The sequence below is a fragment of the Aegilops tauschii genome, chromosome 2, assembly GCF_002575655.3.
Source record: "Aegilops tauschii subsp. strangulata cultivar AL8/78 chromosome 2, Aet v6.0, whole genome shotgun sequence".
In the NCBI taxonomy this organism is placed as follows: Eukaryota; Viridiplantae; Streptophyta; class Magnoliopsida; order Poales; family Poaceae; genus Aegilops; species Aegilops tauschii.
Window position 1 is genome coordinate 641,650,890 of NC_053036.3, and position 14,358 is coordinate 641,665,247.

The 14,358-nt window shown below is 45.6% G+C and overlaps 1 protein-coding gene and 1 long non-coding RNA gene across 2 annotated transcripts; one reads left to right on the forward strand and one right to left on the reverse strand.

Moving 5' to 3' along the window:
• Positions 1–957: 957 nt before the first annotated feature.
• Positions 958–8,620, reverse strand: LOC120973885 (uncharacterized). Its single transcript, XR_005769487.3, has 2 exons — positions 8,464–8,620; positions 958–1,606 (listed from the first exon to the last, which is right to left on the reverse strand). It is a non-coding gene; the product is annotated as an uncharacterized lncRNA (long non-coding RNA).
• Positions 1,615–8,451, forward strand: LOC109757886 (uncharacterized). Its single transcript, XM_073509378.1, has 4 exons — positions 1,615–6,152; positions 6,742–6,813; positions 7,241–7,437; positions 8,100–8,451. Exons 1-4 carry the CDS (start codon positions 2,210–2,212, stop codon positions 8,397–8,399), a joined length of 4,512 nt encoding a protein of 1,503 aa, XP_073365479.1. The 5' UTR covers positions 1,615–2,209; the 3' UTR covers positions 8,400–8,451.
• Positions 8,621–14,358: the final 5,738 nt, after the last annotated feature.

The window sequence follows — 14,358 nt, forward strand, 5'->3', positions numbered from 1 at the left end:
TAGAGAACCGACGACCCTTCACGCTTGCCTGCTTTATGAATAAAACATTCATTAGAGACACAGGGCAATAAAAATACCCTAGTCCGGCTCCTGTTTAGAGCAATTTTTCTTGAAGTATCTCACCCGTCGCTTCTCTTCCTTACTAAAAATACCCTAGCTAGGTGCTAGTACATGCCTGCGTCAAAAGCATTCATTATTGGAACATGGAAAATGATGAGAGAGAAAAACCGATGGTGGTAAAAATTAAAAATGTTCTTCTATTGAAGAGATAGGATGGAAGGATCATGCTAGTAAAAAATGGATGTCATTAGTTAAGAAAAATAAAACCCATAGGCCATATCTGTGTATAATAATTCAACCTTTTGCCTATGTGGTGTTTATGGACAAATAAAAATTTAGCCTGCACCCCTTTGTTTTAGGAGACTTATCAATGTAAACCTTCCTATTATTATGTTAATACTGAAACTATATCATGTGATGACTGCTATTTCAACATGTTTATCCGTTACAACTATTCTTTGAACATGGTCATCAATGTTACTACTGTAATTGTCCCAAAGTGCATGCTTAATAGTGCAGGCTGTTCAGTGTTACTAGAACAAAATGGAAGCAAAGGAGAAAGAAACACATATTCTATCTCCGTGCAAAAGGACAAAGGTTCAAAAGAAATCAAAGTCACTTGTCAGCCAAGTAATCGAGTTGTCGAAGGGACCATAGCAAAAATCGTAACAAGAGGACAGCGAATCAATTTAACGACACATCCTTCCAGAAGACCAAAGATGGCACGAGAAATTGACATGAAGGACCAGCAGCCTCCTGAAAAGTAAAGGAATAACAGAAAGAAAAAAAAAAGGAAGGAGTTGGGTAGGGCTGATGCTCCGGCTCGAGATAACTTGCAGAAGACTAGCAATAACACCTTTTTTTTTTCCAAGATTGCCAATAGACTCCTTGATGATCTTCCTTGTAGAATTCTGTTTTCTTTTTCAACTTCATCGACACAATTTAACTGTTACCAGATTTTAGGTCTTTAATTATGGCAAGTGTATATGTATACATGAACCAGTGAGAAGAATGCCGTCTAACAAACATCATCTGTAGGGGAGAACCAAACACCCTTAACGTTGCCTGCACCATGCACACAAAACATTCTTTAGAGAACAGGGAAGCGACCCAGTGGTAGGGTGGCGTAGCGCTGATGCACCAGGTCGACTACCGCTTGGAGGAAGAACCAAATGCTATCCCCTTCCAAACGATCAAGGTTTAAACGAAATCAAGGTCTGGAGTTGTCGACAACTTCATCACACGAAAGGGACCATATATGACGTATCCATCCAGAAGACCAAAGATGACACGAGAAGCTACCAACTGTGGTTGCTTGCAGAACTATGGGTTCTTTTCTAACTTCATCAGCACAATTTAACTGTGGTCCATATCAGAAACATCTTCTGCAAGGGTTACCAAAGACCCTTTACTTTGGTAGTGGCAGCACTGATGCACCCTGGCCTGCTCCTGCTTGGAGCTAATTTTCGAAGTATATCTCACCCGTTTGCTTCTCTTCCCTAATAAAAATACCCTTTTTTTGCCGGGATAATAAAAATACCCTTGCCTGCATTTTAAAACAAAACATTCATCAGAATGTGAAAAATGCTGAGCACTCCATCCTGCTTGCAACTGATTTAGAAAGACCGTGTTGCACGCGTGTAATGTCATCCCGTCTATTACACTACTCAAATCGATCAAAGATGAAATGAGAAATCGTGATAAAGGATCTGTATGCAGCCTGCTGAAAAGTAAAGAAATGACAGAAAAGAAAAAGAAGTTGGGTAATGGGTTGATGCTCTTCCTGGAAGCCTAGGAAAATCGCGGTCCCCAGGTCCCCTGCCCTTATACATTTATCATGAAGGCTCATGCTGAAAGAAGTAAAGAATGTAGAGAAAGGAAAAGAAGAAGCTGCCTACACGCATGCCTTGGTGGCGTGGGTTCCAGGTAGAATAGAAGAACAAATCCTTTTGGTAGCGGCTCACGGCTGGGCACACACACAGATAGACGTGTGCATCGCATTGCATGCAAGGCGACACACCACACAGACGCATGAACGCGTGCTAGGTGCTAGCCTGGCCTGCTTCTGCTAAACCAAACAAACTCTTGAAACACCATCACACAGACCAGGCCGGCGGCGGCGTCGGCGGCGGCGGCGAGGGATTTATCCATGGCGGAGCTGGCGTCGGGCGCCGTGGGGACGCTGCTGGGCGTGATCGGCCAAGAGGCGCTGAGGCTCGGCCGCGTCCGGCATGACGTGCAGTTCATCCAGGAGGAGATGGAGAGCATGGGCAGCTTCCTCGCGAACCTCTCCGGGAACAGCCGCGAGCACGACGAACAGGTCCGCACCTGGATGAACCAGGTCCGGATTCTCGCCAACGACTGCAACAACTGCATCGACCTATACCTCTACCGTGGGGACCCCGCTCTCCACTTGCCCAAGGAAGGCCCCGGCCGCTACCTCCGGTGGGCTCCCTGGCTGCTGCGCAAGCTGCTCGCACAACATCGCGCAGCCGGCCAGCTGAGGGAGCTCAAGGACCGGGCACAGGACATCGGCAACCGCCGAATGAGATATGGCGTCGAGGTCAAAACAGAGTCATCGTCTTCCGGAGCTGGGCTTACGGAGTCATTATTGCTGTCAGCCACACAAGACCATGAAGAAGAAGAAGAAGACGATGACGACCAACATGGTGATGATCCACTGAAGGTGGCCTTGTCCATGACTACTATGTGGATGGACAAGGAAGACTACTTTAGGAGGAGGCTAGATGACTGGATTGGATCGGTGGTGCAGGCGGCGGCGGAGGCGGAGGCAGCGAAGAAAGGCATAAAGTTAAATGCGGAGGCGGCGACCGGATCAAAACCATTACTACCATCCATCGCCTTTGTAGCGAAGAACGAGTACGCCGACCATCTTCGGTGTAAAGTCTTGGAAGTGGCAGACGGCCATTTCAAGAGGGCGAAGGGCGTCCAAGATAAGGTTGTCCCACCGACGACCAAGGACGCCGGGAATATCATAGTCTTCGTCGACATCCGCGCGGTGCACTACCATAATGTACCGCTACGACCCCACAAGATTCTCTGCTACATCCTGGCTGAGCTCGAGCCGCAGCAAGGCAAAGCTTCTACTTACAGAAAAAGATGGGGTACTTACAAATACGCAAGGAAGACGATTCATGAAATCAAGGTCAAGATAAATAAAGTGAATGTCGACGGGAAGATCAATGACATCGTAGTATCCAATCTTGGTGATAGTAAAGATCAGCTGTGGGACCTGCAAATTTTGGACAATCTACAGGAGAAGCAAGAAATTGGCGGTGAAGAATTGGGCCGACTCCTGCGGCTGCTTATCTACCACTCAACTAGTACTGCTGCTGCAACTGAAAAGGACAAAAAGATTAAATCTGGAGTATCAGAGTTGTACGATGACATCATCAAGCAAACAGCCAGGAACCTTAAATTGAAAATAGAAGAAGGATGCTCAAGCTCAGAGCTGCAGGAGCCCAAATCAGGCGGCTCAAGCCCAGAGCTGCAGGAGCTCGAATATGAAGACATCTTGAAGACGGTGTTCCCAGAAACGAACGCCAGCAGCATTACCACCACCACTGCTGCCAATAGTCCTCATAGCACATTGGTCGACGATCAAATCCAAGAAATGGTCAGAAGGGTTACAGAAATGATGCATGATCTCAGGGAATTAGAAAAATCTGACAAGACAACCCCGGAAGCTGATTTTCACGAAAGCATAGTGAAGAAGAAGGCAGAGATCATAAAGAAGATTAGGAAGCAGCTCAAGGTTAAAATGATGATGCAAAAGATTAAAAAACGCTTGGAAGGTGATCAAAGGATCCTGGTCATACTGGAAGTTTATGACAAGCATGTGCCTGTATGGCAAGAGACCAGAAACAGTTTGATCTCGTTGGAATTGGAGTGCCCCATCGCAGGTGCTGTGTTCGTGGTCACAAAGACCACTCAACAGGATTTTTCCTGTCCAGACCTGATGGACCGTATAGAATATTCTCTTGTTGGCCTCTACCTTGATACTGTGGTCCATCATACAGGCCAGCATATGAATGATCCACAAACCCGCCTGATTCTTCGCAACATCTTGCGTGAGTGCGAGCCACATGAATTCTGCATGAAGATCTTTGCTCAAGCATTGTACACCAAACCCAAGAGGAGCAGAGAAGAGTTGAGCAAGCTGCACAGCTCCTTGTGTGCACGTGACACACCAGAATCATTGCCCAGTATGATGCTCAAATTCTCCTACAGGGAGCTACCTAAAGACTACAGGTCCTGTTTGTTGTACCTCGCTATCTTCCCTCAAGGAGAACCCATCAGGCGGTCAACCTTGATAGAACGATGGGTTGCAGAAGGGCTGATAACCACCAAAGACTGGAGCTGGTCCTCTTCAGTGGTTGAAGCCGAGAAATGTTTTGATACGCTCGTCGCCCGGTGCCTTGTTTGTCCTTCTGACATTGGTGCTACTGGAAAGGTCAAGAGCTGCACAGTCCATAAGCTAGTTTATGGATTCATTACCAAGATCGCCAAGAAGCAGCGCATTCTGCAGACACGGCTGTCACGTCACTTGGCTCATCACTTCTCCATATTCAGCGATGTCCGCCTTCGCAGCTCTGAAACAATTGAAGATTTTTTGAAAAAGTCATCCCAGTTCTCCAAGCTTAAGGTACTAGATCTAGAAGGCTGTCGTTGCTTCCAACAGAAGAACCAGTGCTACCTGAGGGACATATGCAGGAAGATACTGATGCTCAAGTATCTCAGCTTGAGGAGAACGGATGTTACCAGTCTGCCGAGTGAAATCAACAACCTTCATGAGCTGGAGGTATTGGATATCCGGGACACCAACATTCCTGCATATGAAACAAGAACTGTCCTGCTCCGAAAGCTGAAGCGTCTGTTGGCTGGTCAAAAGCTGAAGCTTGTGTTGGCTGGTGAAGTTGATCCAAGTCCAAGCAGCCCTACTGACTTCCCCAGTGTCCAGATGCCTGAGAAGATTGAAAAAAAGGAGAGTCTGGAGGTACCGTGCAATGTCAAGCTGAAGAATCGTCTGAAGCGTCTATTGCCTGGTCATGTTGATTCAAGTCCTGCTGACTTCTCCAGTGTGCAGATCCCTGAGAAGGTCGAAAAAATGGAGGGTGTGGAGGTATTGTCCAATGTCAAGCCCAAGAGTCATCAAGACTTGAAAGATATTGGAGGTCTAAATGAGCTGAAGAAGCTCGGCGTGGTTATCAACAAGGAGAGTGACCTACAGCGATTGCTTAAATCAATCAATGATCTCCTAAAACAGTCCCTCCGTTTTCTGTCAATTACTCTTGACATAAGCATATACAAGGGCTCTTCATCAGAGCTGAGTCTGGTAAACAGCCCCAAGTATCTCGAGAGCCTAACTATAAATGGAAGCAAAAAGTGCCCCAAGGATCTTCAGAGCCCAAGTATCAACAAAAGCACTAGCACACATATGGGGAAGATTCTTGAATTATTGACCAATAATGGCAATAAACTTGCCAAGGTAACTCTAAGTTGCACTTTTCTGAGCCAGGAACACCTGAATGTACTTGCCAAGCTTGAGAACTTACGGTGTGTCAAGCTTCGACACAATGCGTACACTAAGAGCAATCTCATCTTCAAAGAGGGTGAATTCAAGAATCTCAACAGATTTCTTGTTGAGGGAACCAACATGACTGAAATCATATTTGATAATGGAGCTGCTACTCAGCTCGAGAAAATCGTTTTGTCCTCCACCAACATAGTCCCTATCAGTGGAGTTAATTACCTCCAAAATTTGGAGGAGCTCGAGCTGAACCACATCAAGAACAAGGGCAAGTTGCATTCATTACTTCACAATGCCGATCACATAACCAAGGTGACCCTTCGTGATACATTGCTGGAGCAAAGTGATCTGGAAATCCTGGCCCAGAAACCAAATATGCGCTGCATAGTGCTCTTGGACAAGACTGGTAGTCAGCTTATCTTGAACAAAGATGAATTCCAAAACGTCAACCTTCCTATTGTCGACAAACTTCCTACATCAAAAGAGCTAAACGGTGGCATTGTCCCTGATAAGGTGAAAGAAGACATCAAAACACCAGAAGGTAGAAGCCTTGACTGCGAACAGAGAAAGCCAGAAAATCAAGACCAAGCGAAAGGAAACACAAGAGAACCGGATGGTGCTGCAAGATGCCCATCCTTGTGGAAGGCGAAGGGTTGGTGTGGGAGGTATTGAAGGCCTTCCTGTTACTTCTTCCGTTCATCATCACTTCCTGCCATGGTATGTGTTTGTGTGTGCTCGTGTGGTTTGCCGTTGTGTGTTTCTGTCTACTGAGTGTGCATTTGTGTTCTGCCTGTGCGGATTGATTTGAGTGGTGTGGTTGTGGCTGTATCCAGTTACTTGTTCTGCCTGTGTGCCTTGTTATTGTGGTTGAGCATAATGGTTGTGTGTATGCTCATAGGTATGGATTTGTGTGGCTTTCCTCTGGACAATATGGTTCCATGTAATAAGTGCAATGCTTGTACGCACATTTGACTTGCTATTAATATATACTGTTGTGTGCTATATCATGTGCTTTGGCTGGGTTCTCCAATGATGAACTGGTGTAGGTCATAACGTAATAATGCAGCTACCAGCCGTAATATCAAAAGCAGTTAATTATAGCCTTTGAAGCAGAGTTTGTTTTAATGCAGATCAGAGGTTTCTCAGATATTTGTCCATCTTCACCGTAGCTAGTGCGGTACTGAAACCGTCCATGGTTTTATGTAAGTCATCACTGATCTAGTGAAAAACAGCTAGGTCGGTAAAGTCGTTTGCCAAATAAACAGAAGTTTCATAGACTAAGTTTCACTAGAGTCCTCTTGACAGAATTCAGTAAGAGGCTCACACATGACCAGACACCTATCTTTAGAGCCTGTTCGGAAATGGTCCAGCTCCTCTGAATTCTCAACTCCCACTCCTCCATCCAAGATGCTGCTCCTTGTAAAAAGCAGCGCTGAAAAAAACTGTTCGGCAAGCAGCTTCGCTCCTGATTCACGAGGAGAGGCAGAACCGTATAGGCGAGCGAGTCGGGCGCGGCCGCTCGAACCGTTTTCCACTTGGCGGTGGCAATCCTTTCGTAAATCTTACCAACTCTCCGATTTTAAATATCTGAGACCCTGAAAACTGTAGCTCCGTGGAATTGCATTGTAGCCTGCTCCACTCCAGAGTTTCAACTCCGCAGAGTTCGGGCGTTCGGCACGGCTCCACCAACTCCAGGAGGGGAGTTGAGGAGTGGAGAGAATCCGAACACGCCCTTAGTGCGCAAAAATTCCCTAAAGCTGTTCATAGAGATTTCACTTGCTGCAGCAGTATCCACACATTCAGAATTTATATTTGAACCAAGGCTAGTATGCTCCCCGTACCTGAGTTAGATCTTGTGAGAGGGCTCTACTCCCCTTCAGTTCCTCTAATCTCAGAAATAGCCAAGTTATCACAGCTAGCTTAATAAGTGCCATCAGATATCATTTTTCAGAGAACTGATGGAACTCCATTGTCACTGGAAATTTTGCTGTTGAATCTCTTCTCGAGGAACAAGACCACATTTACTTTGCAAAACTGAGAACACCACCGAGTGAAGAACCGTGAGTCACTTGTACCCTGTAATCTTCCCCTATCAGGACCATGCGACAGCAACAGCTTCCTCGTCAGGTAGATCAAAAGCAGAGTATAAGAAGCAAGGAAGTTCTGTATCCTGCTTTTATTGCTCCTGCTTCCTCTGCGCTGGCATTATTTTTTCTCCTTCGATCTTTCATTCCAGTACTTAGATGAGCTTTGAGAGCTGCAACTAATATATTCCAGTATTCCACCTTGGCGCAACCACGCTGCTGTTGGTCAAGACTGCCATCAGCCATGGCACTGTCTTGCACCTGCTGATCTTCACTAGGAAGTAGAAACACACTGAATGCTAGATGATTCCAGAACATGATTCAGGCCTGATTGCAGCACCTTCTTCCTATCGTGGTGTTCATTTTTCCTGTGGTTTATATATGAACCACGGCTTCTGCAACAGGCATTTGATCAAACACCTGACCTGGTGCGCATGTCTCCTCGGCCTACACCTGACAGAACTGTGAGCATCGCCATGGACCCATGCCTCCATCTACAATGTGTCGACATAGTACTGTATAAGTTATCCTGGCCAAATGGAGGGCAGACCCAGGCACCGGCAATGTGTCGAACACCTGGTGAGCGTGACCAGATACAGCTAGAGGCAGAGGAATCCGTCCTCGCGTTCTTCAGCCGAACAGTTCTTAGCTTCGTCAGCGCACGATTGACTCTCTTCTTATCGGTTTTCATTCATGGTGAATGAAAACTGGGGGCGCGCCCCTGCATCTGCATTCGAAATTGAAAAATGCGCTCGAGCCAGGACTTACCTTAGGAAGGAAGGATGAACACCAAAGCTCGGCAGATGTACATCAGGTCGCCGCTTGACAGACGCTGGGCAGAGAGGGGTTCGCCGCCGGGCAACGCCTTGACGGCGTCCGACGCCGGTGATGCGGCACCAACGCCGTCTGTTCCCAGGGATTGAGTTTTTTTTCTTCTCTTTTTAGGGACAACAGCCGGCCAAACAACCGATTTTATTACTATATACTACTTTCCACGTGCTCGCTAGAATACTCTTTCCTCTTTTTTTTCTGTTTTCTTTTATTTCTTGTTTCTTCTTTTTTGATTGTTTATTTTACTTTGTTTCTTTCCTTATCTCTTCAATTTTTTTTCTATGAACATTCACTTTTATACAAAATAAATTTAAAATATATAGATGGCAAATACATAAAATTTTTGCTACAAAATGTTTGAACACTTTTGAAATTATATGAATATTTCTTCAATGCATGATTATTTTTAAAAGGGTTCACCATTTATTAAAATATTTTCATCGTGAAATAAAAAATATTGGTGGAATATTAGAAATTTGTTCTTATTTTTTTATATAAAAGATTTTCATCGTGTATGAAAAACTTTTTGCACATATTTAAAAAATGTTCTTCACATTCCGATAATCCACCTTGGTGCCTCAGCTCAGATGAGCCTGGTGGACAGTAACATGATTAAAAATAGGAAAAAAATTCCAAAAAAAATCCACATTTTTTTACAAGCAAGATGCGCATGCGTGTGATATTCGTGCAAAATTTTGTGAAGTTTGGACATTCGAGGAGTGCGCGGCAAAAACGACAAAATCGTGCATGAACAATGCTGTTATCAAATGTATCTCACGGACCTGATTTTTTTTTTGCCACGAGCTCCTCAGATGTCCAAACTTCATGAAATTATGCACGAACATCACGCATTTGAGCATATTGCATCACAAAAAAAATTGGAATTTTAAAACAGTTTTCCTATTTTTTTGCGGCCTTACTGTTCATGCTCGGGCTCATCTGAGCCCCGGCACCAAAAAATTGATCATCACGTTTTAGATTTGTCAGCGCGTGATTGAGACTTTTCATATAGGTTTTCGTGATGAACGAAAATTGGCACGCCCCTGCATTCGAAATGGAAAAACGCAATCAAGCCTGGCATTGCCCTGGGAAGGAAGGATAGGAGCCAACGCTCGGCAGATGCAGATGAGCTCGCCGCTTGACAGATGCGCCACCGCTGAAACGGGAGGGCAGGGCAGCAGGCAGGGAGGGGACAAACGCCTTCGCACCGTCTACCGTCGCTGGTTCGCCACCAACGTCGTCGTTCCAAACGATGGACCAGCCAGCTTTTTGTTTTTACTAGGGGTCGGGAAAACCAGCCAGCAAAGGGGCGCCCGCCTACAGCGGGCCGGCCCAACAACCGATTATGTTGCTCCAGCTCGCTACGATAATACTGGACGGTTTTCCTTTTTTCTGTTTTTGTTTATTATTTTCTGTTTTCCTTCTCTGTTATTTTTTCTTGTTCAATAAACAATCACATTTATGTATAATAAATTCTAAATATATAGATTACGAATACATACACATTTTGCATGAACACTTTTGAGATTACATCGAATTTTTTTGCGATGCGTGAACATTTTAAAAAAGTGTATCTTGTTCTCAAATATGTTCATCGTATATAAACAAATTAGTAGTTGTGTATTAGAAATTTGTTATTCTTTTTTTATAAAATAATTTCATTGTGTCTGGCAAAAACTGTTCGCCACATATTTAAAAAATGTTCCCATTCATCCATGTTAAGAAATTGTTCATCGCGTTTTTTAAATGGTTCATCATGTTTCAAAAATGTTTGTCACATATTAAAAAATGATTATTCACGTATTACAATATTTGTTCTTCATGTTTTTTTTGAAAGATCCAGCAAATTGCTGCTTGATTCAGATTAAGCAGGAAACAACGGAAACATAACATGGTGATGATCCGAAGATCAAAGAAAAAGAAAAGCAGCAACCCTAGTGGTTGCATAACAACACTACACTCCACGGAGCGCCATCCACCCAGTACAAGGCAGCGCAGCTCCGACCCCGATGGCCACGAGCCCCTCTGACCGGATCTACCTCCGGAACGATGCCCCCAAGAGAGAAAGCGACGCCGAATAGCGCCGCCATCGTCCGATCTAAACTAGATCAAGGGTTTCCCCCGGAGCATGTCTGGAAAGGCAGGGTGGGAGCTGCTACATCGATGCCTCCAACAAGGGAGCGACGCCAGAAGGCACCGCCATCGACGACTCCGGCCACAACTGGAGTACGACTTTCGTCGGTAGTCCCACCTGCATAGCCCGAGCCCAGGATCCGATCAGCCTACACACGAGACCACAACCTCTGCCTCCACGGCCAACCGCACCTCCCCAGCAAAGCCCGACCCGCTTCCAATCTTGCGTTCGCGTCCCGCACTGGACGAAGGATGCAACCCTCGCAGCGGCGCCATTCTTCTCCCATCGGAAGGATGCAACCAAGCAGCATGCCATTTGTCTCCTCGTGGATGCAACGCCCGCGGGCCATTCCTCTCCCGACGAAGGATGCAACGACCGCTGCGACGCCATTCCTCTCCCTCCAGCCACCACCATCTCGCCCTCCCATCCACAGCAGCGTCGGGCTGTCCGAACCACCATCAGGAGGATGCAACACCGAGCAAGGGTGTCATTCATCTCCCACAGCTTCTCCGGCGCAGCTAGTGCCCGGCAGCAACGTCGACGTTCGCGCCCATCACGCCGCAGATCCGCGCAGAGGAACACGCGCACTCACCTTCCCGTATCTAACTGCAGCGCATATCCGTGCGCAGCACCACTCCTCCCCTCCACACGCGTGCCGGCAGCCGCGCCAGATCTGCGCCGCCCCACGCAGCTCCACTCCCCGCTGCACCTCGCGCGCCGGCGGCCGTGCCAGAGCCCACCCGGCGGCAAGCCCCCCGCAGCTCCAACCGGTGCTCGCCCGGTGCGGTGCGCCCGCGTCCCGCGCGACCACCACGCGCACAGCCCGCATCTCGACTGTATGAACTTTTTCCATCATGTATGAAGAAATTTTCTTCACATTTAGAAAAAGTCCTTCCGTATTTATTTTCCATGTGTTTTTCAAAAAAGCTAATCATTTACTCCCTCCGATCCATTTTACTTGCCGCTTAAACGGATATAGGTAGAATATTACTTGTTGCTTAAACGAATGTATCTAGCACTGAAATATGTCTACATACATCCGTTTGAATGCCAAGTAATATGTTTTAGAGGGAGTATTAAATTTCTTTCGATGCATATTAAAATATTATTAATAACAATTAGAAACTTGTTCTTTGTGTTTTAAATAAATTTTCATGATGCAGTAAAAAAATTCCTCGAGTAAGAAAAAACTGTTCATCACGTATTAAAAAATTGTTCGTCGTATAATATATATTTTTTGTTATGTTTAAAAACAATTGATCATGTATTTAAAAAAGGTTCATAGTGTATTATAAACAAGTATGTCACGTATTTAATAATTGTCAAGTATTTTTCGGTCATACTGCCTACCGGGGCTGGAGTATCGGTCTGGACCGAGAGAAACCGGTGGGGACGGTGGGTCTCAATCGATGGAAGGGTGGGGAACGAACGAATGAAACGACGTACCTACTGAGACTTTAGAAGTAGAGATTGGAAGGGGACCGAACCGAACTGGAGTTGTCTTTCTCTCAGAATTGGTGACGAAACGCAAGAGGACGGCGCTGCTGGTCCTAACTGTTCCCATGGCAGACGACGGGCCTGGACATAACCATGGCCGTTCTAGTGTTTTTTTTTTCTCTGAGATGAGATGCGCTCTTGCTAATTAGTGGGACAAGCTCTTCTTTCACAAAATCCATCCTCTATATACGTATTACAAAATCCATCCTCTATATACGTGTCACAAAATCCGTTCTCTATACACCTAAAAAAAACATACTTTCTTTCATTTTCTTGAGGGAGCTCTTTTCTCTCAAGATACTTGTCAGTATTTGGATTTGGGATTCCATGAGACAGCAAGCACATCTGTATATTGTGTTGAGATGCCGCAAATTATATTCACAAGCTCTAGGAACTTTTCATATGCATAAAACAGACCATAGGAACTTTTCAGAGAAGGAGGGGGGGGGGGGGGGGCGATATTTTGGCGAAATCACTAATTAAGGAGTACTCGTTGCAAAGAACACTCCATCTTCCCAGGTCACGACAAGTGGCGCACATGCAGCGCGCCACTTGTCGCAACCTGTGAGTTTTCCCTTTTTTCGTAGATTCGTTTATTCAAAACGTTTTATCTCTTAAACCGTGCGTCCAAATCTCAAACCGTTTTCACCATTGGATTCCTCGCGTCGAGATCTTCAAAACTAGATCCCATGTTGATAGGTTTTGACGAACTTTTTTTTCACGAAAAAAACCGGACGAAAAAACCAACCGGGAGCATGGTTTTTCCCTTTCCGAAAGAGGCACGCCCGTGCCTCTCGCGAAATCACAACCGTGCCTCTCGTGGAAGTAAAACCATGACTCTCGTGGAAAGAAAAAAAACAGAAAACACATTTTCCCCCTTTTCAAAAGAGGCACGCCCGTGACTCTCGCGAAAGCACAACTGTGCCTCTGGCAAAAGCAAAACCGTGACTCTCACGAAAGAAAGAAAAATAGAAAACGCGTATTTTTTTCCCTTTCCGAGAGGCACGGCCGTGACTCTCGCAAAAGCACAACCGTGCCTCTCGCGGAAGCAAAACCGTGTCTCTCGTGAAAAAAAAACAGAAAACGCGTTTTGTTTTTCCCTTTCCGAGAGGCACGGCCGTGACTCTCACGAAAGCACAACCGTGCCTCTCGTGGAAGTAAAACCGTGACTCTCGCGAAAGAAAAAAAACAGAAAACGCGTTTTTTTTTTTCGTTTCCGAAAGGCACGGCCGTGACTCTCGCTAAAGCACAACCGTGCCTCTCGCGAAAAAAAACGTGACTTTTCACGAAAGAAAAAAAAAGTAAACGCATTTTTTCGTGTTTTTTTTTCAAAAATTGTTTTTTGGTCGAAACGCTAAGGAAGACCGGGGAAAAACCAAAACGTCGAAAAAACCCGGGAAAAACCGTTTAAAAAGCCGAAAACGCGTGCGGAAAAATAAAAAAAAAAACAAAATCTGGAGGGAGCGTCCAGAGCGCGACACGTGGCGAATGGCTGAGAGCGCGCCAAGTGGCGCTGATCGTTGCGAGGCTCCGGAAGGAGCGCTCGTTAACTAGTTGCTCCCATATTTTGGTGCATTCACGGGCACGTATCGCGGGAGTAATAGGTACATTCTTAGGGCATCTCCAACGTGAGACACAGGCAGGGGCGCTAGGTTAATCCTAGCCGATGCAAAGGAAGGCCAAGCCCCGGCATTTTTTTAAATGTATGAGATAACTGGGCCTTTCTTTCTAATCAGTTATTGAAGAGCCCGCTATTAGCCCCCCCCCCCCCCCCCCCCCCCCCCGGGATAAGTGCAGGCCCTCAATTAATCATTGGCCAAAGAGATTTAATTGATCCACGCAGGCCCTCAATCCATTTAATTATGGGCTAAGCACCATATGTGTCCATACAGACCCTCACAATTCGAGGAATCCAGCATAGATGGAATTACATCATGCAATGCATTATTCCTGATTTGAAAAAGTGAATCCTTCTTCTTTCATTATGCACCCACATGTCTCATGGATCCAGTTTAATTAATTGACAATATGTTTAACTAGAAGATAACCCGCGCCTTGCTGCGGGACGATAGAGTGAAAATACGAACAATTAGGTTAATGATATGAATAATTGTGAGAATGATATGGTGGCCAATTATTTGGCTGCCACGCATGATTTCTTGATGTAAAAGGGTTGCATGCATGGAAACGTATTAGACTAG

Bases quoted from the DNA above. Each gene is read 5' to 3' on its own strand.
- LOC109757886 (XM_073509378.1), top strand. From the start codon at position 2,210: ATGGCGGAGCTGGCGTCGGGCGCCGTGGGGACGCTGCTGGGCGTGATC. The intron at 6,814-7,240 runs GTAAGTCATCAC...ATTGCATTGTAG, and splicing joins GAAACCGTCCATGGTTTTAT to CCTGCTCCACTCCAGAGTTT. The intron at 7,438-8,099 runs GTATGCTCCCCG...CTTCTGCAACAG, and splicing joins TTATATTTGAACCAAGGCTA to GCATTTGATCAAACACCTGA.